Genomic DNA, 22,828 nt, shown 5'->3' on the forward strand with positions numbered 1-22,828 from the left:
AGCATTTATTAAAAATATTGATAACTTGTTACTAGTAAGTGATTTGCTTGATAATGTTTAATGTCAGCTTTCATTTCCCTTGTTGCAATTTGTATTACTCCAAATGTTTATCAATAGACAACTGCCGAATACTGACAACATTAACAAAGTGTTTATTACACAAAATGTTTGTAGGCCTACAAAACAAATTGAAGGACCACATGTGGCTTGCAGGTTGATAACCCTACGCTAGTACATCTGAAAAAAGACACAAAAAGTAATCCAAAGAATACACTATTTTTGTTACAAATGAATAGTTAAAAAGACTAGGACGGGAGCTATGGTGAAGAAGGATACCCTGTCATAGTTCCAATTTACAAACCCTAAAAGTAACAAACAACAATGATCTATAAAGATGGATCAGGGAACAGCATAGATCTTAATGGACTTATAACTAGAAACTAAATTTCTCTATTGTTTCCAAATATTTAGTCTTTGACATTATAAAACAATTTTAACATTACAAATGGTGTGTGATGTTCATACAGTTGGTGTTGAAACAAAAATAGAGAAAAATGTTAATATGCAACAGGATATTGTGTTTAATATTTGATAAATTTGTTCCAGATCTGATGTAGCATAGAAGGAAGCATAAGAAAATTTCTGACAAAATAAAGCATTGGATAGACATATATTATTACTTATTATGCATCAAGGATTCATGAACTGTAATCACTAATTATGGATGTATGAAAAGTTTTAAAAATAAAACACATATTTCCTTCACACATAATGCAATACAGGGTTCAGAGCAGTTGTAAACAGAATCTCTTTTTTTCACATCCCATATTCCCTATGATTTCTTGCAGCCAGAAACTATCACAGTAAAATTTGTCATTATGTCTGATATACTGACGTTTCAATTTATTCTGTACACAAAACCCCATCCATGATTTATTCAACATTTATTTTTTGCCTTACTGTAGTTGACTGAGCTGCATTTATTTACTGCTCAAAAATTACACTGACAACTTGTAGGTGGCACAGTAAAAATTGGCTTCAAGTCTTTTGACCATATTAAAAATACACATTCTAATTAATGTAAGTTATATGGAATTTGCAAATGTCTTTGAGTGGTGACTAGAGATCTAAACTGCCCAACTGAAATGTAACTAATTTATGGGTAAAAGATAAACCCTGTATTATAATCAATATAACTTAAAGGAGGGTATCACAATAATGAAAATGTTAATTGAGGTCTCCTGGGTTGTGATGCCATGTAACCTTGTATAACTTTCCCCCAAAGACAGGGACAATAAGTAAGTTCCTTTAAATTTCTAGTGACTATCTACAAAACTATATGACATGACAACCCAGAAGACCGACAATATAACCTATGGATTGAAGTCTTCTGAGTTATGTCACATGGTTTCCTTGGTACTCTGTTCTTCCAAAAATATGGTAACCACCTACAAGACTATATGGCACTGCAACCCACAAGGCCACAACTAACAATATAACCTATGAATGCAGGCCTTCTGGGTTATGATGACACAGTCTAGTAGGTTCTACATTAATCTGAATCATTGAGAACCACCTACAAGACTATATGTAATCATGACATAGAACCCAATCCACATTTTCACCACCATGAAACCTTCAAATTTAACATGTGTTCAAAATAATGACAACAAAAGAGTTTAGTGTAGAAAACTTTAGAACAAAATGTGGAATGTGCAGCTACTAGATGTTATGTTTTCACAGTATAATACTTGCTGAATTTAATTATCTAACAGTTATGCAATGTCTGATGAATGATTATCTTTTACATTTAACAGTTAACACTCTTTTTATAAAAAAAGACTGGTTCACATGTTTCACCCAAACAAAAGCACAACATTTTCGAAGTCATTCTATATATACATATTAATGAAAAGCAATTATGAAGTGGAACCATATAAATACAAATGTCTTTTCCCTGAAAATCCCCTTTCACTGGCACAAGCTCAGCTCTTTATCAAATTTTAAACTGGTAACTACACTTTACTAAGAGCAGGGAAATAGGTCAGATAACAGGTATCTTTTAAAAATTTAATGCATATTCCTTACAGTTGTATGACATGTATCTTAACTCATAAATACTTTGGACTGTAGAACTGTTGCTACAAAACCTTAAAAATATTTCCAGTCATTCAAATGCAAAGCTTGGTATTTTTACATGCTGGCAAATTCCTGGTCCTCACACCTTGAATATTCACATACACACAAATCTTCTTTCATACATAGGAAACTTTAATCAATGGTGATATAAATATGTATTCAAAATTCACAGCCATAATATTCATTCCAGTCCCAGTGCCCAGTTTATGCATTGAACAAGAAAGAGAATTAGAGGTTGCCATGCTACTAGCCACCGAATCCAATCCAACAGTTGACCATAAAGTACATGGGGTCGCTCCCATCTGGCATATGTTAAGGTCATACCTTCAAATTCTAACATTATCTTATATAAAGTAACATGTTAACTCCTTTGTAAAAGTAAGCACACAGTACTGTCAGAAAAACGTATTTGTATTTTTACATTATATAAACCAAAAATTCATTCTCACCCTATTACTGTTTTAGATCATGACACTAAATATGTCAAAATATCACTGTACTTTGTTTCTACTTATTCTTGGCTTAAAATCTCCCATTAGTACAAACACATATGATCTATTGGCTTAGTTTATTATTTTTTGTAAAATAATGCACCCTTTTCGTCGTTTCCTTCCAGAAGAACATATTTTTAATATCGTTATGTAACCTTCTATCTTTGAGCCTTGCTTCAGTTACACATATATTCTAAACTGTGTAATTATCAGTATCTGATCAGAGAGATTTGCAATATTACACATGAATCTGATCTTTGTAATACAGCCAACCCTGGGATCTTACAAATGGATCTGAAACTTTTAGAGTACAAGATTCATATTTAATTTTTTTATTCTTAGTGGGTGCTGGACAGGACTCTTTCAACATTTTCATTATTACAGAATGAGTTTTTACTGTATTTCTGTACAATTCTATATTCTAGATTATCCAAGTACTTGTCTTTTGCAGCTCTGTTTTAACACTTGACAAAGAATAAATGCATCTATGAAAAAGGATACGGATTACAAAACATCTTCTTCAAATCCACTTTCTCCTTGCAATATGGGCATGTTTGTTTCTTACCCACGATGCACCATCCTCGAATACAAAATTCATGAAATCTGGTATGAGTATTAAGAAAACTATGCAGAGTATTTCACAAGCATTACATGTCAAGACATTAAATGAGGGAAACAAAAATAACTATTTTGAAAATTGAATGTAAAATGGAGGGACAAACTACCTACGTCAGTTGTCTTAGTTCTATTGAGATAATTATGGTTCAGAGTTGTTATTTAATAATAAAAAATCATTCACATCTCAACAGTTTTACTCTATAGTCACCCAAATGGAGATAAAGCTTTCAATCAGTAAAACATACTGAGCAGGAATATATAATTTCTCTTTTGAAATCTCACAGAATTTGGCTGATATGGCTACAAGAATAGCATCATGTTTCATGCTCTTCATTCAAGTAACACAGCTTTGGAACTTTCTGATAAGTGAGGCCAGGGATGCTGTGATGTCTAAATGTGAATGAAGACAATATCAGGCTGATGCCAATTGCTTTTTAACAGTACACATACTCCTTGATTTATGAACTTCTGATTTACAAATTTTCACTACAACAAAATATGTAAATTTATACTTTTTTTCAATTTACCAACATATTTTTGCTACAATGAAGAACCAACCTTTGTGCAAGGTTTTTAATAAATAAAACTGTCTATTCTTTGTTTATACAATTTCTGACATTTATACTGTAACTAATGCAACTGCCACACAATGTAAATGCTTGATGTAACACTTCAGTAGTTCACTTACAGGGTTAGGTAGGTAACAACTATCATAAAAATGTAGCACTGTTCTTGTTTTTAAGAGTGTATGGTACTGTAACATATGTCAGAAGAATATCCGAGTGATTTTTCTGAGAGTCGGAATCCAGTCAGAATCTTTAACATAGAATTAGTGGGAATTTTATTTTCAGTTTACATATTTACACATTAAGAATATTTTTTTGTGAAATGAATTATGTTTGTAAATTGAGGGATCGATGTACTATTAAGGTCTTTTAGTAGATTACATATACATGAGGGAAAATTGGAATGTAAAAGAACTGGACTTGTCTGTCCAAAGACAGGCCACATTACTTTCATGTAAGTTGTAACCTGTTATAATATGTCTTGTGCATTTTCAGTTCAAAAGTGTCTTCAACATTCTGGTGTTTTCTTGCTTGACTCACAGGATGAATGCTTGACATACTCATTCATGGAATGGAACACACACAAAAAAACCTTGAATTATGATAAAATAAGAATAGAAAAATTTGGTCTGTGATTTTGTCAGTGGTGTTCTAGGTTCAGAAATATAACAGTCATGTAATATAATAAGAAAAATGGAAAGTTAGTGGCAATTTTCTGAGAGTGGGAGCAACAATTTTGTTGCAATGCAGTTTTTGGAGCAAAACTGTCATGTCATTATCATGATCTTAAAAGTGAAGGTTTTCAGAAGTGTTTGTGAAGTGGCTCAGATTATTTTGTTCAACATGGATCATATACATTACTGACTAAAGCAAACAGTGAGTCCCATTCCAGTGACTTGTGACATAAAATTATTCCCCATCTCACTGAATGCATTATCATGTAACTCAAATTTCACAACAAAAAGGTGAAGAATTTGGGGTCAGATAATTATCAATCCATGCAAACATTGGTTCAATAAAGTTTACACTAGGTAAATCATAAGCAAAATAACCCAAAGATTCAACACCATTAATACCAATGACTATTCCTCCATCCCATCATAACTAACCTAATAAAACAATACAAATGTATATACTAGGAGATTCCAATTATGTAATAATTTCTGTCTTTGAGTCTGGCATCTGTAAAATAAGATCAGGATGAACCATAAGGGCAGTACATAAATTAGGATTGCAATAAGATTTTTCTCAGTCCTCTTATTTTCCAATCATTCTTAAAATCATGTTGATTTTATAATGTACCGATATTTTAAAGCAGTTATATTCACCACAAACAAAGAAACTCTTTAAGGATACACATGGTTACAAGAGAGCTTATACGTATTCTCCAAGACTCCTTCTTCATTTTCCTGCACCAACAATTTGTTACCACATACAGCACACACTCCCGAGTCAAGATGCCTTGTGGGCATGCCATGATCTGTGTAGTACTACACCAATAACACAATTCATAATTAAATACAGTTGCATTTAAGGAGTTACATTTATGAAAATGGAATGTTTGTGTAAAACTACACAAATTATATATATTATCACTATGATATTAAATCTATGTGGACAGGAGCGAATACTGAGACATTACAGCATATAAAGTGGAACCTGAATGTGCATGTCTTGATAAGCATGCTACAGACAATGACATTTATTGAGTCTTTTGGACATGACTCCATGGTCTTATTGTCTGGATTCTGCATATATTTACATTCATCCTCACTCCTTTTTACATTCACCATTTACAGACTATATGCAATTTCGTCGCCCTCGGTGGACTAGTGGTTAGCGTGCTCGCCACTGGACCCAAGGTTCGCGGGCTCAAAACCTGGCCGAGGTTGATGGACTTTTAAGGGTGATAAAAATCTGTAGAACAGCTTCCTTCGGAGGGGAAGTAAAACCAGTGATACCATGTCGTAGATTAAAGGCATGTAAACGAACCTTACGAGCATGAATGATATGTTTCATAAGCAAAATTCAGTGGCCATTTCTCACCCAAGCCTCTCCTGATTCACTACTAGATGGATCTAGCAGACAAATCAGGATATGAGTAGAAATTGTGTAGAGGCAGTGGGCCTGTCGCACACTATTCATAAATGCATGCTTCAAAGACAAAAAAAAACTCTCCCACATGGGTGGAGGCCAAGGTTCAACTCGGGTTGTTGCGCCATAGAAATAAATAATATCCAATCTTTCCGATCTTTGCAACCACACCAATCAGTGACTGTTTCATTATCTTGTTACTAATCTTTTCCAGTTATCTTTTTATTGGTTTAAATACAACCCAAATTTATACTCCCCCCCCCCCCCCCCCAACTATTTTTCTACTTCTAGTTTCTGGATCAGTACTTGTAAATCTTTTATACATCAACCCATATCTCCAACTTCTAGTTCCCACATATCTTTAAAGGTCACTAAATCCTTCCTCTTTACTGCATTCCCTGCTCAATATTTCTCTCAACACCCTTTAAGCTCCAAATTCACATTTTCCATCATCCTATACCTCTCCTAGTCTCATGAGTATGTACTTATATGGAACATTTCATCTCCCAATTACCCTTCAATTCATTTATTATCCAATATTTGAAACAAATTCCTTTAATACCTGAATTCCTTCATATTATACTGCAATCTTCACATTCCTACAGATTCCTTTGACCCCTTGATATATTTTGATTCCCCTTTAGCACCCTCTTTTCACCACAAAGTCTCTCATTAATATATCAAAAGCTTTTTCCAAATCTACAAATATCTAATATACTTCACCTCTTTTCCAAGACAGATATTTATCTAACATAGTCCTTAATATAAATATGTGAATTATAAATTGTGATTCTTCATTTCTAGGCCCCATGTGAAATTCTTAAACAACACCCCTCTTCTTAATCCAGCCAATCTCCTTACATAAACTCCCATATATATATCTTCAATATAGTTGAAAACACATTGTAAGGACACAGAACTATATCCTATGCAAGCATACCAAAATGATAATTTACCCTCTATAGGGCACATAGATGATCTTTTCAGACACACAAGACATTCAAAAGATTATACAGCTGCCTAACAAAATACCTACAGGCTGTGGACTGAATAGTCCTGGTCTGACTGAAACTTTCATTCAACTCAAACAAAAATAAAGTTTTATATTATTATATGCTTACCCCAATATGTGATGCCATTTTGTCAGCACATATTTCTGCTATATCTCGGCCCAAAACTCCATAATATAGACCATAAAATACAAAGAGCAATCCAACATCCATCCATGTATGTGGTTTAGCATCAAATACTACATGTAACCCAAAAAATGTAGCCATCATGATGACATATCCTATTAAGCCCAGAGCATAACTTAATTTGTAGAGGAAGTAAAACCATTTGTAGACCAATCTGAAAGAAAACAAAAGTTAATCACTTCAATCTAAGATGACACAATTTCTTCTTTTATGAACAGTGAAAGTGCATTTTTAAGGCCAGAAGAGTTATTATTATGAAAAATCAAAAACAAACCTTGGGGTTGTACCTTCAATTGGTTTCTGAATGGCTTTTCTCACTACTAGACTAGTTATACAGGAAAACAGTAGCCATAAGAATATGAAACGCCACCATTGATTCTTCAGGCACAATAACAATGGAATAATCCACATACCAATAAGAGTAGAAAACTGGAAAGAAAGAGGGGCCAATAAATATAGGAGTTATTACAGTGTAATGCCCATTTAATATTCCTTGGTTTATGATTGCAAGTTTCAATGGTCAGTTTTATAGTCCCTATTCAACAATTTCAATGGTGTCACTCAGGTTTAGTACTCATAATCACTGCCCCCCCACCATCTCAGAAACACCTAAATGAAATGTTACTATAGTAAGCAGAGCATGTTCATATTCGTCAGATTTTATGCCTACAAAAGACGAACTCCCAATTCTGAACTGTGTACGTCTGTCTTGATTTTCAATGCATTAAATTGTGTATCTTTTGCAAAACAGGCATCAGAATTTTATAATCTCACCCTCATTTATACGTTCTTGTCCTGGATGAGCTTCTTCATTAAGCTGTTCTCTTACACAAGCAACCAACAATATGTAAGATTTAAGGTTCCCAAGGTGATGAGTATGAAGATGGCAGTCTTCTAGGTTGTTATGCAGTGTAAGGCATAGCCAATCAAAAAGAAAGTATGTGTACTATCCAGCTATGGTATATTAAAGATGCAATAGTTATGGTTTAATTCTAACCAATATAAAAATGCTTACCTTGGACAAACTCCACAGTAAACACAAGGGTGTTTGTCATTGAAGCCAATATATAAATTTGCTACCAGAAAACATACTTCACTTTATCCAAAGAGAGCACAGATTTTAACAATATTATTTTTGAGAGATTTGTGGTTCACATGGTGGCAAGTAAAAAGATTTCATTTTCTGGGACGATGCATCATGTAGTCTGACAGAAAATTTCACATTTCAGAGGCGCTTACCTCCTCCATCATTAGATAAATGAGTAACTTGATATCCTGATGATAGAGGCACTTCGGTTAATTTCTACGAGACTCACAGTGTAACAACCCCGGAGGCCATAATCTCATTATTTTTATGGGTAAGTGTACTGATAAGACTCCATGTAGCCATATAATATCTTTAAACCTTGAAGACCAACAAAGATTACTACAAAAGTCATTGATGTGACACACATTTAGGATGACAAAAGAGCCATTCAATGCAAGATTCTGGGTGCTAATTAAGCACCAGGTACAACTTTACCTGTTTTGCCTCAGAGTAGAAGGAAAAAGGGAGAGAGGAAAGAAAGGAAAATGCAATAAATTCTATTGGGCTACTTTGATCAAAGTAGAAATTCTGTGGTACTTATCCATAATGTAAGTACAAACAGTACTTCTGTATAGAATACTTGTTAATGTTATGCCAATTCATAAACTATGTACATAGTTCTTGCATATTAGGCCCTTTTGCTGATAGCTCAAAAACCATTTTACTTTCACATGAAACAGGAACTCTTCAGTACTAACCTGAATGTTCCATATTTGCATAAAATTTTGTGTTATCTGAACATCATCTCCTGTCATGAATCCCCCTTGCACAACAGGTGGTAAATTTTTAAGAGGAATAGGCAGCAAAATTACACTCTCATGGAGTGACGTTACCATTACTTTGGTGACAGTAAAAGACAAGGTATGGTCCTCATAAAAACATATCCATCGATAGGCAATCATCTACGCCTGCAAAGATAGATTTCCTTATCTACACACCATATAGGACCTGTAATGCCTCTTCTTCCATTCGACTAGAACGATTTGAGCCACAACCAAAGTAACAAGAAGAATAAGAATCATTTCTGCATGCATAGATTCATGTCCTTCATGATGCTTATGAAGTTTTATATGCTCCAGCCTGTAATCAAGACAAAAGTAGATCAGAGAAAGATAAAATGAAAACATAAATACAACATTGTTATTTGCACACAGTTTTTAGATATATATAAACCTTTACATCTGAATTGATTTCTATGAAACCACTCAGTGTTTTCATGTCAGCTGTGGGTTGTGACACCATGGGGTCTTATAGGCAGTTACCAACATTCAGAGGAACATATCACCTCAATCTTCAGGGTGATGTTACTTCAACTTGAAGATGGAGGTAATTCCTCTGAAATGTTCATACTCACCTAAAAGACAATGTGGTGTTACAACCTAGAACTACACTCAACATCTCTGGCATCATAAGAACACCAGTTTATGGTTTTACAACCAGATGAAATAAAAGATTATTCAAGAGATACTTCCAGTCTTGGAAATAAAAGTGAATATGCAAAGGAAACTGTGTTTCCTACAAAAGGCCTTGATTAACTTCTTTTACGGTTTAAAGTACATACAAATATTCCCTTGCTTTCTGCTAATGTATTGTTTGTGAGCCAGGACAGCTGTCAGTATAGAGACTAGCTACTTGCCGGACAACTGGGGTTCAATCCCTGACGGGGCAGGGATTTTTCCTCTAGCCTCTGCGTCCAGACCGGCTCTGAGGCCCACCCAGCCTCCTATCTAATGGGTACTGGGGTCCTTTCCTGGGGGCAAAGCACAGCCGGGGAGTGATGCTGACCACTCACCCCCATCTAGTGCTGCAGTGAAGATAGAGGAGCTATAGCTCCACTCCCCCCAAAATGACCTACATGGTGTGTAGCGGGACAGCTTTACTTTTACTTTACTTGTTTACACCTTCTACAAACAACAACATATGTGATGTCGTTTTATATGCAGGTTATAGTTCATGTTCATAAAATTTAACTGTACATTATATTTCATTCTCACAACTTTAATTTCCTACTATTATTAATCAACACACTTCAACAAACCAATGCTGAAACAACATTGGTACTTCTGAAATTACTGGCTAAGTTATACCTCCTGCTTCTAATTCTACAGCCATTTATGCAAGTATTTACAAACTCCCTCTTCATTTGCCAGATCCTTATAAGACACTATACATGCAGGGAGATTATTTGATACCTTTTCCAATGCATGGTCCTTCTGCTATATACAAATGCTCTGCTGGTTGCCACTTTTTCCACTCAGCCAACCGTGGAGACACTGAGACTGCATTATCATCATACAGCGAAATTTACTCACCTATGTTAAAGATGCTGAAAATGTTCATCTGCTCACAAACACTCGTCACACCATCTAAACAGATCCTGGTTTACATACTGTTGTTCTGTGGATATATGGACCACATCAAGCCAAATGTTTTCTCTTAGTTCTTCTTTCATGTACAGACTGGTTTGATATACTTTATTTTTCAATATCTCTATAAGAAGAAACCACATGGAGTAATGTCAGGAGAATGTGGCAGCCATAAACCAGGACTTATAACCTTTCACTAAACACTCTGTTTGTGATATGTATGAAATTATAAACTGTATGTACAGTTGTAGAATTGTGCTCGAAATATCCATAGTTTTCCTTCATCTGTTAGTTTCTTAAAAAATGACTGCAGTATATGCCTTACATAGCTATAAAAATTACCTGTTTCTGACCAATAATCCTCCTTGCACTCAAGAATGAACAAGATGCCAAATTTTGCATCACAGAATGGAACCCTATGTACAAGTGTGGATTTCCTATGCATAGTTTTATACTGTCTCTCATGGGTGAATTTGATACTTATTTTTAAGAGACTAACAAACCGAGTGTTCAGGCCAAGGTCTGTTACCATTTAACTTTCTTCTGTTAATTCTTGCTAATGTTTAGGTTTACAGTATACTTATTTACAAGATTCTGAATACTAAGATAACCGTCTTCTGGGTATCAATGCTACAACCTAGAAGACTGCCATCTTCTCACTCACCGCCGTGTAAACACCAAATCCTACTTAATTCTGAATACTGTTTCTATAGAAAACTCAATCTATGGGAAACTTTCTTCCGAATTTCATCTGACTTTCTAGCAGAGCACACTTCATATACAGTTTATATAATAACACCAGATACTCTAGTGTAAACTTATCCATGTCCTACACAAAATGAATCACACATAATACACATGTGAATGTCACATGGGATACCACTTCTTCTTATCACAATTGCTGAGTCACCAGTGTAATCTTTAATCACTGTTGCAGCTGACTGAGTAGAAAAGGTGACAACTGATGTGGTGATCATGCATATTGGAAAGACAATGCAACAGCAGTCACTAAATGACCGCTCATAACAATATAAAAGGAAAACTTTAAGTGGTAATTACTAGGTCGAAGAATGAAGTTCTACCAATGCTATCTTATCAAATTACTGGTACTAGATATGTTCTACTCACCTCCACTTTTCTTCTGGAGTAAGGTCTTCATTGGTCTAGAAAAAGAATTGAATTACTATAAGAAACAATGTATTATTTACAATAGGGATATGTGAGACATTTCAATTTCAAACTGATCAAGACTTTCATGTGTGCTAGGTTCATGCTAAATTTGAGTTCGGAACTATAAGTGTCAACAGTCACTTACCCTTTTCATTCTCCCAGTATCATCTCCTCCTAACACTCTATAATGAAGTATGGAAAAATTTGTGGGGGTAATTCATCAAACAGTAAAAAAGATATTCACTTTACAAGAGAAAATTGTTAGATTACTGGCTGGAGTCAAACCTAAAAATTCATGTAGAAATCTAGTTAAGAGATGAGAGATCTTAGCTCTTCTTTGTGAATACATATTCTCATTAATAAACTTTATTGTAAATAACCAAGAACTTTTTCAAACTAATTCTGCCATACACGGTATCAACACAAGGAATAAGAATCAGCTTCATAGACCACTTGCCAACCTCTCATGTTTTCAGAAGAGTGCATATTATGTAGGGATCAAAATATTCAACAGTCTTACAAGTCTTGTAATAACCATCACCATATGAAACAGATTTATACATAACACTTTCTGGTTACTTCTTAGTGGAAAGAATATGAAACACATTTGGTTTGTGTTTATCAGTGACAGGACACGGTTCTGGGCTTCAGCGATACAGATGTGAAAAGTTAAAAGCCTGAAGTCACATTTGAAGCAATTTGAAGTGCAAAAACATTGTTTTTACACATCCCCAGCATATAAAAGCCATATTTTCCTTACAGTCACATTATCTAACCCTCTCCTTCATAAAAACACATAACTTTCTTCAATACATTTCCATTGTTGCTAAGACAGTGAAGTGTCATGCATCAAGGCAATTACTTCATATTGATCAGTCATTAGTATTTATGATCAATAACCATCACCAAGTTTGTATAAACTAGAGCAGAGCGCGCCTTTCGGAGCTCCTCGGGGGGGGGGGGTCAAGTTTGTAAAACGCAACCAACCTTGTGTAAGAAACTAAACTAACCCCCCCCCCCCCCTCGAATGAAGGGTTAAAACACTTGACCAACCCTCCTTAAATAGTTTTATGTTGCTGGTTTCCTAGTTGTTGATCTCGTTGTGAAGCGTTATTTGGTTACATTGTTGATGACGTCATTTCTTGAAGACAACGACTAATCACAAATTTTTATAGTAGATGCTAACTTAATAGCACAAGGCCTTCATAAACTGCTGGAAAAGAAATCCCCTTACTTTTATGAAATATAAGTGTTAATGTCAATATTCATAAACATACCACTAGGTCCTACCCTAAGTCAGATGAATCCAGTGCATACTCTTCACAACTTATTTTGATAAGATCAAGTTTAAATCTCTCATTTATGGTTACATATTCCAAGTGATCTCTCCAATTTTGGTCTTCTGAGCGACATTTTTAATGAATCTCTCATGCTGTCTGCACGTTACATGCACTGCCTATCTTCATCCTTCTTAGTTAATTATGCCAAACAATATTATGTGCAAAGTATGTATTATAAAATTTTCTCCAGTTGTTACTTCAATTTTCTTAAGTTCAAGTATGTTCAATGTTTAATTACTTTTTAAACAAACCGAAAGTAAATTCTCTCCCAAGATTGTGACCAAGTGTAACAACCAGTTAAAACAAAATATAAAATTACAGTTTAATATATGTTACACTTTAGCTACAGCATGAGAAGATAAACGATTCTTAACTATATAGTCAAAAGTACACTCCACGTTCACACTTCCATTAATTTATAAATGACCATAAATTTGATTTATTATTTTAAATACCTCACCCAAATTTTCAAAAGATTTAGCTATCCTTACATTATGAAATAGTATCACATTCTACTGATAAGACATTAACATCTGTTTAGTGATTACTGTGCTTATTTCTGGACCAAGCTAAACCTTAACATTTTATATTATCACGGCCCTTCATTACTGATAATTCCGTTCATATATTAAATGATGAATTTTACAGCACTTGCCTTATTCTCCATAGCCACGTCCGCCATTTTTATGCAGGGCTGCCAAGATGCGCAAGAGACTTGTAGCAATACATTGGTTGGTGAACGTGCATTCTGCGCAATGGTGTAATGTGAGGTTATCAATGGATAAGATAATTTTTGCGAAATCCCAATTATCATAAAAGTAAAGAATACCAGTTGTATGTGTGTATGTGGCCAAAATAAGTTAAAGTTACGTGTGTGCTGAATAAGTTTTAATTCTCCAAAGCGCTTAGAACGTACAGTCGAGTAAATGACTTCAGTCTTCGGAAATGAATTGGTAATTTATTCATGAATTTCAGAAATACTGGCTATTTTTAACAATAATTTGTTAAAAAGTTCAGGGAATAGCACCGATAAATAAATGTTATGGAGCTGAATAATTAGGTGTTGTTAAAATTAAAAATTGTGAATTGTAACCACAACATTTTTAGAATAAGAATGTATACATTATAGAGACTGTATAATCAGTGATCCTCAACATTTCTGATTAAATAGGACATAGTATAAAATACAGACAGAAAATATAGCTATGTTTTCGTTATGTATTACTCTAATGTAGAAATGAGAAAACTTGCTGAAATACAGCATCAAAAATTAAAGATCTGATATGCTCAACTTGTGGACCTCAGGTTGAATATATCTAGGACTAGGACCAAGTCAAGGATATAGGATGTCATATGCTGTTCATATTAACCCTTTAAACTGCAGTGGCAGCTATATGTCTAAGCATTTGCCACAATCTATAAACCTGCATTTTTATTGATGTTTTGCATGATTCTCCTTGTAGACAAGGATTTATTTAAACAGCATTAAGCAATTGAAATTTGTAATTATGAGGTGTGGTGTTTTCTTTCCAGTACAGACTGAATTATTAAATATTATTTAGGTGAGCTTTGACTTTAAAGGTTTAATATAAATACATAGTTGGTTGTTACAGGCATCCTATTTTCATAAAGATGTTATACAATACAAATCAAAGTAGTTGCCAAATAAATATCTTTGTGAACTAAAATTAACTGAGATAAGAGATAGTATTTTAATGATGGCACAAATACTTTTATATCATGATTTAAACTTTTAATGAAAAATGGAAGATTATTGTGCATCTTGATTCCCATGTTCACTCTTATATGTAGTGGGACAGAATTGGGTATATGGAAGTCTTGTGTATGGATGTTTTGGATGAACTCAATGCAGAAAGTCACCACTTTTATAATCAGCTCTTAGTAGATACTGAGTTTGACATGCCTGGTACAAGTGAAAATCGCCTTAAGGATCTGTTTGTCTGTCCGTGTTGTGTCTTTCACAAGAGAAGGTAATGCTGCCATTTGTCAGTATCCTTTTGGACTACAGTTTCAACCATATAATAACTTGGGAACATATAGATGGATTTCCATGAAATTTGGTATGAAAATGATGTCATTGGAGCCTAGTTCACCACAGTACCTTCCAACTTCCTCCAGCTGATAATACCAACATGATGGGTACACAGACTCATGAAGAGTTATGAGGTGGGACAATGATCATGCAATGATGATGTCAGCCTGCATGGTCTCTGATTGTCATTAGTCTTGATAAGGTAGTCTCTAGGTGACATTAAAATGTATGCAAAGAATATGGCTAAGAACATTGGGTTGTGTGTATGTGCTCCAAAAAGGGCATGTTTCCAATCTTGTTATCTAAAGTATTATAAAAGTCTCATGACTGTTGTAAATAATTTAATTTCATGATTACAACATTGCTTGCATTACTTTTCAATTTTCTGTCTTGATTTTATTTAAAAATTGCTCACATTTCTGCTACATGGAGACGCTTTTTTATTTTACTTCATTTTTAAGGTATAGTATTGTCTTTTATCTCATTAAGCTCTTTGGTCTATTTTGTGACATTTAAACTAGTGGGTGCATGATTGTATATACAAGGTATATTAAGAGCTAAGTAAAGCTAGTAATTTTTTATTATATTGAATAGCTTGTGGGAACTGGGAGATACTTAACTGTTTTACACTGATGATGAGGTACAACTGTGATTGTTTATATTGAGCCATAGTTATCAGTTATCAGAATAACTGGCTACTTTTCAGGACAAGCCATTCACCTCTATTTCTATTCTCATCAATCTTTTGTTTATGGACTTTTCATCCATACATGCTTTGAAGATGGTTCAGTTAGGTTATTTTAGAGAACTTTTTTTATTTAGTACTATGCAATGTAAAAATTAAATTTATAATCTCTCTTTTCTCTTTGTCAGAACTGATTGATACGTGGCTCTTGGTTTCTGGTGTCCCCTTGGGGACAGCTGAAAATATTTGGGATATCTAATCTGTTCCAGACTAATTATAGTCCCCTTGTATACAAAACTTCAAAGATGCAAGCACCAAATTACTGGGTAATCTGTATATTCTATGCATGGGCCTTTCCATTTAAAGCTGTATTATTGTACAATTGAAAATTTATTAACCACAGTAGTCAGTTGTGTTGTGTTAATCTATCATCAGCTTAAAGATGCATGCACTTCTCAGAATAACCTGGTATGCCCTAATTGCATCCCAGAATGTTTAACCGGTTCCCATGTGGTGATATGATAGAAGGAAAACATGTTTACATTCACTGAACAGAAACTAAAAGTAAGTAGGATTTTAGGTTCTCATGATGGTAAGTATGAAGATGGCTGTCTTCTGCATTGTAGCACCACGTAGTATGGTAGAAGTTTACCAACATTTTGGAGGTCCTTGTCGCCTCCATCATCAGAGCGATGGTGCAATCACTGCAATCCAAATATATGCTGATTGTAATTTGCATATACAATTTTACATTATAGGAATTCTGTATTTGCATATGGTTCTTTCATTCTGTCTTCTGAAGAGCTTCACATTGTGCTAAAAATGGCAAATTTGGTTATTCTGTTTTATCTGTGCCCTTAGTAGAACAATTTAACATTTTTGCTAAGAGAAGATAGCAATATGTGACATCATCTTTTTGGACACTTCAAAGCATTGGGAACTGCAAATGACATGGGTTTTTGTGTATTTCATGTTGAAGTGGAATTATATGTTCTTTGAGCCAGAAATATCATGGCCACCAACATTTCCTTTACTTGATGGACATGGTTTTTTTAAAAAAAGTTACATAAGTCTGAAACTGAAAATTGCCATTTAGCCAAAAAATTTGAAAACATTTCTACAGGCACTGTGCCCATGATCCTGTATACCCCCTTCCTTACAAAGTTTGTGAATTTCAAGGACATCGCATTGGATGTATTTGCATTTAAAATCTAGTATGATAAATTAGTGTGAAATGATAAGAAAATCATCCTTATTATTGGCGTTGTTTAAAGCTAACATATCTGAAGTTGTCCATCACTTTTCAACATATAAAATAATTTAACCGGATTTCTCTGTAGAGTCTTGGTGTGGTATGTATGAGGATTAATAACTGTTTAAATGCTATTATGCATATAATAAAATTTATATCTTTGTCAGCTTGCATGGATGTGTGTTGGCTTGGAACAAGGTCTGAGTTCTGGATGTTTATACGAAGTCCCTTTTCCAAACATCTGTTTTGTCATTGTAGTCAACATCTTTTCACATAGGCTTTATTATGAAGATATGAAGCCTTCATAGCCAAATGGATTATATTTTGGTTGGGGGCTCAAGCTTGGAAGGTGGCTGCTTGAAGGATGAAGTAGATGCTAGGAGGATATGTTAAAATTCATGTTTAAAAATTATGTTTTGAAGATAAAAACTGGCTTAAACTGCCTCTGAATCGAATAAATCAAACTGGGAAATACCCAGTTTGTATCTCCTGGAGGACTGGATTTCCTTCCAGAGTCTGAGTTTTTCCTTGGTCCCTACATTGTAATGATATGATCTGCTTGAAAGAGGGGATGTGCCCAGGTTGATTTTTTGTGGGATTAGATATCCTGCTTAAGTTCACAGTTTCCCCCAGCCTTTGCATTTTGGGGAAGTGATTACAACTCCTACTTGAAATCTGTGACATACCCAGTAGTATAACTATTTTCACATCTGTGTTGTAGGCTCTGCCTATACTTATTGGATTAGGAGTGGTGATTACAACTGCTCTAATAGCAAAGTTATACTTATCCAAGAAGAAATCAAAATCAGGCATTGTTACTCTTCAAGACCCGACTGCAAAATATGCTCTTCCTCTGATACAAAAGGAGATAATCAGCCATGATACTCGCCGTTTTCGTTTTTCACTGCCTTCAGAAAATCATATACTAGGTGAGCATAATTTCCTTTTTGTCTTTTCCAAATTAATTTTTTATGTGAATCTATTTCATACGTTAACACCTGATATTCTACCCCAAATGAAAATTTTCTTCTATCTCCTTTCCAGTTCATAATTCACTAATGATTCTGTAGTTCAGTGCTATATAAATTAGGACATTGAAAAAGAGTCATTAAGTAGACCAAAAATTGTTTAGTGTTACAGTTTCTTTGCTTGGTCCAGATACCTGTTTGTAACAAACTATTGCATTGTCAGTATATACTTCATTATAATGAATAAAAGACCTGAGTTTAAATAAACAAGGGAAAAGAACTAAAATATTTACCTACATACAGATATTGAATGTATTTTATTTCAACAGGTCTTCCAGTAGGTCAGCATATCCATTTGTCAGCCAAAGTAGATGGTCAGGTTGTGATCCGTTCTTATACACCAGTTTCCAGTGATGAAGTGAAGGGTCACATGGACCTTATCATTAAGGTCAGCAACATATCTGCAATAAAATGAACATCTCGTCATGTGTGTTTGAATATTTGAGACAATGTAAACTGTTTTTTAGGGGTTTCAGGTCTTGGTTGCATGTTCACATATATATGCTAATGTGATATTTTGATGATAGGTATTTAATTAATTTAACAAGTCTACATTTTTCCTGTGGCCTGTACAATTACGGTTATTGCATTCAATATATGTTAAGCACCGTTGTTCTCTTGATTGTCTCTGAAAAGGGAGAGGCTTTCTTCTTGCATACATTGAATCATATTCTCTCACATCTAACCCAAATTCAACACTCATGATCATCCTCCTATATATCATTCCTATTTAAGTTTAGTAATTGTAACAGCATCATAAAATAGCCGAATTACTGTCTGGTGTTTGTCTTTTATATCTTATCTCATTGCCCCTTTTTCATACTTAATATGACAGTTCTTTATCCATATACAACTGGTGTAAAGTCTTATTAATTTATTACTCGATTATCAGAAGTATTTTATTCAGTGTTGGTAACATCCCTTCCCTGTCTGGGAATATAAAATGTTTTGCATTAGTGCTCATGATCTGATATTGTGGTTGATAATCGGGGTTTGTTATTGGTTCTCTTTATTACTGATGTCTTGAGTACCAGTTACAGTCCCCAGCAAGTGAAATCTCCAATTGAAATCAGAGGATTTTAACCCATTTGATTATAATTTCATGGATGAGTTATTCTTGATAAGCTGATGGTCACTCAGCAGGAACAAAAAATCCAAATCTTTTGTAGACCTTGAAGAATAATTACTGTGTTCACAAGAGCTGGCCAAAATGCCTTCCCTTTAAGTTCCTCACATAAATTGTATGCATTTCTCATCTCCCCATAATTTTTGTTCCCTTTCTTTTAAGTTATATTTGTATTTGTGATTTTATTTACTCATATTTAGTTGTGTCAGTTTAGACCCTAAAGCAAAATACTTAATACTCGTATTGATGCAGGTATACTTCAGGAATGTGCATCCAAAGTTTCCAGAGGGTGGAAAAATGAGCCAGTACTTGGATAATATGAAACTTGGAGATACAGTTGATGTTCGTGGCCCTTCGGGTCGGCTTGTGTACCTTGGAAAGGGGGCATTTGCTATAAAAGTTCTTAGGAAAGACCCACCAACTGCTGTTTCAGTTAAGAAAGTAGCAATGATTGCCGGTATGTATAGCACATAGTATATGTATATCCCTTGCATATTTTTTAAAATAAATTTAAGATGGTGAGGTACAGATAATAAGGTATAAAGGGGAGGGATGAACGTTCACTTCACAGAGTCCAAATATTTAGTTTGCTGAGAGACATTCTACTTTTTGAGTAAGTGTATGTGCATTGGACTATATGATACTAAGCACATAAAATCTGTAGATAAAATCATTTGATTACAACTTCATGAGTCTTGTATTTGAACACAATTATGAAGCCACAAAAGAAGGAAGAAACAAAGAAAAAGTTTGAGGAGGGGGGTGATGTGGTTTGATCACCTCTTACATCATACATATGTTGCCAAAGGAAAAAGTACTTGAAATTTAATTATTGATAGGTGGTACTGGAATCACACCAATGCTTCAGCTAATTCATCACATAACTCGAGACCCAGATGATAACACTGAAATGGCTCTGCTGTTTGCGAATCAATCAGAAGATGACATCTTGCTGAAAAATGAATTGGAAGAAGTGGCAACTGCACATCCTTCACAGTTTAAACTTTGGTACACAGTGGACAGGCCAAGTGAAGGTAAGTATCTTTTAGGAGTATAACTTGATTTTGTGACTACATTGCTGTATGGAGTCATTACTTAGGCACATATTCTCTGCTTTTACTGTACATAACCACATGAACACACACATGCCCTACCATAACATTATCTGTGGAGTCCATATGAGATGCCTTTATAACAAGGAATTACACTAGCATCAAACCAATAACCACATTTTTAGGTTGAAAAATTACCTGCATGCATTATATTGAGCTTGTATAGTACTTTGTTGTCATGTCCTTGTTATGGAAGCTTGCTGTAAGCAGGTGTGTGATTAATATGGTAAACCAAAAGCTGGTGAATCCATTTCTGGGAAGCAGTTATGACATTGCCAAAAATGTCCACTGATTGTGTTACAATATATGCACCTTCACCATCCTTGTACATGGCTCTAGCCCAATGTCATCCAGTTTCTCTTCAAAAAACTTTTCTACCTTTGTTGTTTTACATGGTGTTGTAAAACAGATCTTTTCAGCAATATGTTCTCCAAAACAAATGCTTTAAAACATTCAACAGATAAAAGTTCTGTGGAACAGTTTACTTAGTTTCAGTACCACACTTAAACCAGTCTTGAATGGAAATAAATCCTTAATGTATATCATACACAGGCCTGTGTGACCTTATCAGCAGTAGGAGTCTGTAGATGTTATTAATCCTGGTTTGGTGATAAACAGAACTGTTTATAAGGGTTATACAGTGTGTTTCATGTATCTAAATTCTGAAACCTGATAGAACATACAAATGAAACTTAAGTACTGAGAGTTCAGTATACAAAATATCACCTATAACTATATATTTTCAACAGAAATATATAACTCACCTCAGCCAAACATTGTTCTGATGTTCATATTTACATTTGTCTTCTTTCACGAATCATTGTTAATGCATACATTTCCATGTGTTCTTATTTGATGGTTAACAGAGGACAAAGGAGGACAAAGTTATCTTGTTATACTAATATTCTTAACTCATGTGCAAAAAAATATCACTTTGAAAATGTTACCCTTTGCAGGATGGAAATACAGTGTTGGTTTCATCTCTGATGAAATGATCAAGGATCATTTATTCCCTCCAAGCCAAGATACTTTGGTGCTTATGTGTGGACCACCACCTATGATCAATGTTGCTTGTGTTCCAAACTTGGACAAGATGGGATATGACGCTAAGCTCCGATTTGCATATTAGGTTTGTAGCCTGCTATAGATGTAATATGGTAGTATGGCTGCATATGGTTAAAGTAGTTGATTTAGAAGCCGGGTCTGGTGTATTAAAGATTAATTAATGTAACTGCTACGTCAGTTGCAGATGATACAGCATACAAACCAATTATGGGAATGTAACAGTTCTGATTGTAGTTAATTACTCGAGTTCATTTAGTAAGACCAATAAATTTGTCACATGATAATACATCATTTATACAATGTCAAAAGGACATTGTAGGAATACGTGACCTGGCATGATGCCATAATTTAAGATATCTTGAATTGACTCCTATACTGCTAAAATAGAATCTGCCGAGTGTCATATTTTGGACACATGTATGTGGAGCACAACTCTTGGTAGCTGTCCTACACTTTTCAGTGTTAGACCGGTGGCTTATAAATCAGTCAGTACTGATAATCTAGGTATATACCATATGTAATATCTGTAAGAGTTGATTGTGTTAATACCAATTAAAATATGGAATTCCAAAGTGTAGGAAATAATACTGTGAGTAAGGTACTTATTTTTGCCACTATATCACATTATTTTTCTGAAAATAGAAACTGGTATGTGATAGAGAAAGCTTCTCCTTCAGCACAAGTATACAAACGTACTAATTATTTGAAGTGAATTATGTAGTGTCTTGTATAAATCATATAATTCAGCATGTGCTCAAGTACACTTCATTTCCAGATGATTCTCAACTGCATGTCAGAAATGGATTATCTCAGTGTGTGCTACTCATTGCACATGCTAACTTCGATATTTGTCTGACAGACTGAGATCTGAAATATGATATTATACCCTACAACTCTCATATATAGTAATATTGAAGATTCCACTGTTTGTTAATCTTGCTTTATTCTTAAATATTTGGTGCTTGGTAAGGACTTAATGTCAAATGCAATTTTCATCGAGTCAAGGCCTTACTGAACACCAAGAAATTTATACTTAGAAGCACAAAGACAATTTATAGAATAAGTGTTTTATCATGTTTGGTATCTCCAGCTGTGGTTTTATTTCCCATTTTGATCAACCTTAATATGTTAGCTCTTTCATCTTAATTTTTATTTCCTTTTCCGTAGCTTCTGGTGAACTGACTCTTGTAGGGTCCAAACCATTTTTTTATGATGACCAACATTCATGTTCCACAAAGAAAAGACATATCTTGAACTGACAACTACTGATGAGAAACCCTGAATTTTTTGAACAGTGAACTATTACTACACAATGTAACATATAATAATAGGATGTCATATTGTACTTTTTCTGAGAACTCATTTGTGTTTGAACTTACATTCTTTTCTGTTCACTGTTGTATAAATTAAATGCTGTAATAAAGGCTCCTTCCAGAGTCA

General features: G+C 34.4%; 2 protein-coding genes across 8 annotated transcripts; one reads left to right on the forward strand and one right to left on the reverse strand.

Annotated features, from left to right (window-relative positions):
- Positions 1–129: 129 nt before the first annotated feature.
- LOC110841404 (E3 ubiquitin ligase Rnf121) lies at positions 130–13,881 on the reverse strand. 5 transcript variants are annotated; one of them, XM_087352154.1, is made up of 9 exons: positions 13,723–13,813; positions 11,686–11,720; positions 10,504–10,681; positions 9,130–9,271; positions 7,379–7,533; positions 7,030–7,258; positions 5,171–5,304; positions 3,132–3,233; positions 2,057–2,441 (listed from the first exon to the last, which is right to left on the reverse strand). In XM_087352154.1, the coding sequence occupies exons 4-9, from the start codon at positions 9,223–9,225 to the stop codon at positions 2,321–2,323; spliced, it is 837 nt and encodes a 278-aa protein (XP_087208280.1). In that variant the 5' UTR covers positions 9,226–9,271; positions 10,504–10,681; positions 11,686–11,720; positions 13,723–13,813; the 3' UTR covers positions 2,057–2,320. The 5 variants fall into 5 exon arrangements, with proteins under 5 accessions (XP_087208279.1, XP_087208280.1, XP_021942613.2 ...); XM_022086921.2 differs by lacking the exon at positions 10,504–10,681 and having other exon boundaries at positions 13,723–13,881; XM_022086922.2 differs by lacking the exons at positions 10,504–10,681; positions 13,723–13,813 and adding an exon at positions 11,873–12,673.
- On the forward strand, positions 13,830–22,828 carry LOC110841405 (NADH-cytochrome b5 reductase 2). Of its 3 annotated transcripts, none has more exons than XM_087352156.1 (7): positions 13,830–14,020; positions 17,779–17,986; positions 18,355–18,473; positions 19,464–19,668; positions 20,051–20,245; positions 21,280–21,452; positions 22,164–22,828. In XM_087352156.1, exons 1-6 carry the CDS (start codon positions 13,994–13,996, stop codon positions 21,450–21,452), a joined length of 927 nt encoding a protein of 308 aa, XP_087208282.1. In that variant the 5' UTR covers positions 13,830–13,993; the 3' UTR covers positions 22,164–22,828. The 3 variants fall into 3 exon arrangements, with proteins under 3 accessions (XP_087208282.1, XP_021942617.1, XP_021942618.1); XM_022086925.2 differs by having other exon boundaries at positions 22,556–22,828; XM_022086926.2 differs by lacking the exon at positions 13,830–14,020 and adding an exon at positions 16,000–16,131 and having other exon boundaries at positions 21,280–22,828.

This window comes from Zootermopsis nevadensis, unplaced genomic scaffold (assembly GCF_977971745.1).
Source record: "Zootermopsis nevadensis isolate Lab colony 2312 unplaced genomic scaffold, Znev_1.0 Znev_ptg000020l, whole genome shotgun sequence".
NCBI classification, from domain to species: domain Eukaryota; kingdom Metazoa; phylum Arthropoda; class Insecta; order Blattodea; family Termopsidae; genus Zootermopsis; species Zootermopsis nevadensis.

Coding starts and splice junctions, on each gene's coding strand:
- LOC110841404 (XM_022086921.2), bottom strand. CDS start 13,881: ATGATAATTGGGATTTCGCAAAAATTATCTTATCCATTGATAACCTCA. Junction 9,272..11,685: donor ACTCCAGAAGAAAAGTGGAG/GTGAGTAGAACA, acceptor TCTTGATTACAG/GCTGGAGCATATAAAACTTC. Junction 5,305..7,029: donor AAATGGCATCACATATTGGG/GTAAGCATATAA, acceptor TTATTGGTGTAG/TACTACACAGATCATGGCAT.
- LOC110841405 (XM_087352156.1), top strand. CDS start 13,994: ATGACTTCAGTCTTCGGAAATGAATTG. Junction 17,987..18,354: donor TTCAGAAAATCATATACTAG/GTGAGCATAATT, acceptor TTATTTCAACAG/GTCTTCCAGTAGGTCAGCAT. Junction 19,669..20,050: donor GAAAGTAGCAATGATTGCCG/GTATGTATAGCA, acceptor AATTATTGATAG/GTGGTACTGGAATCACACCA.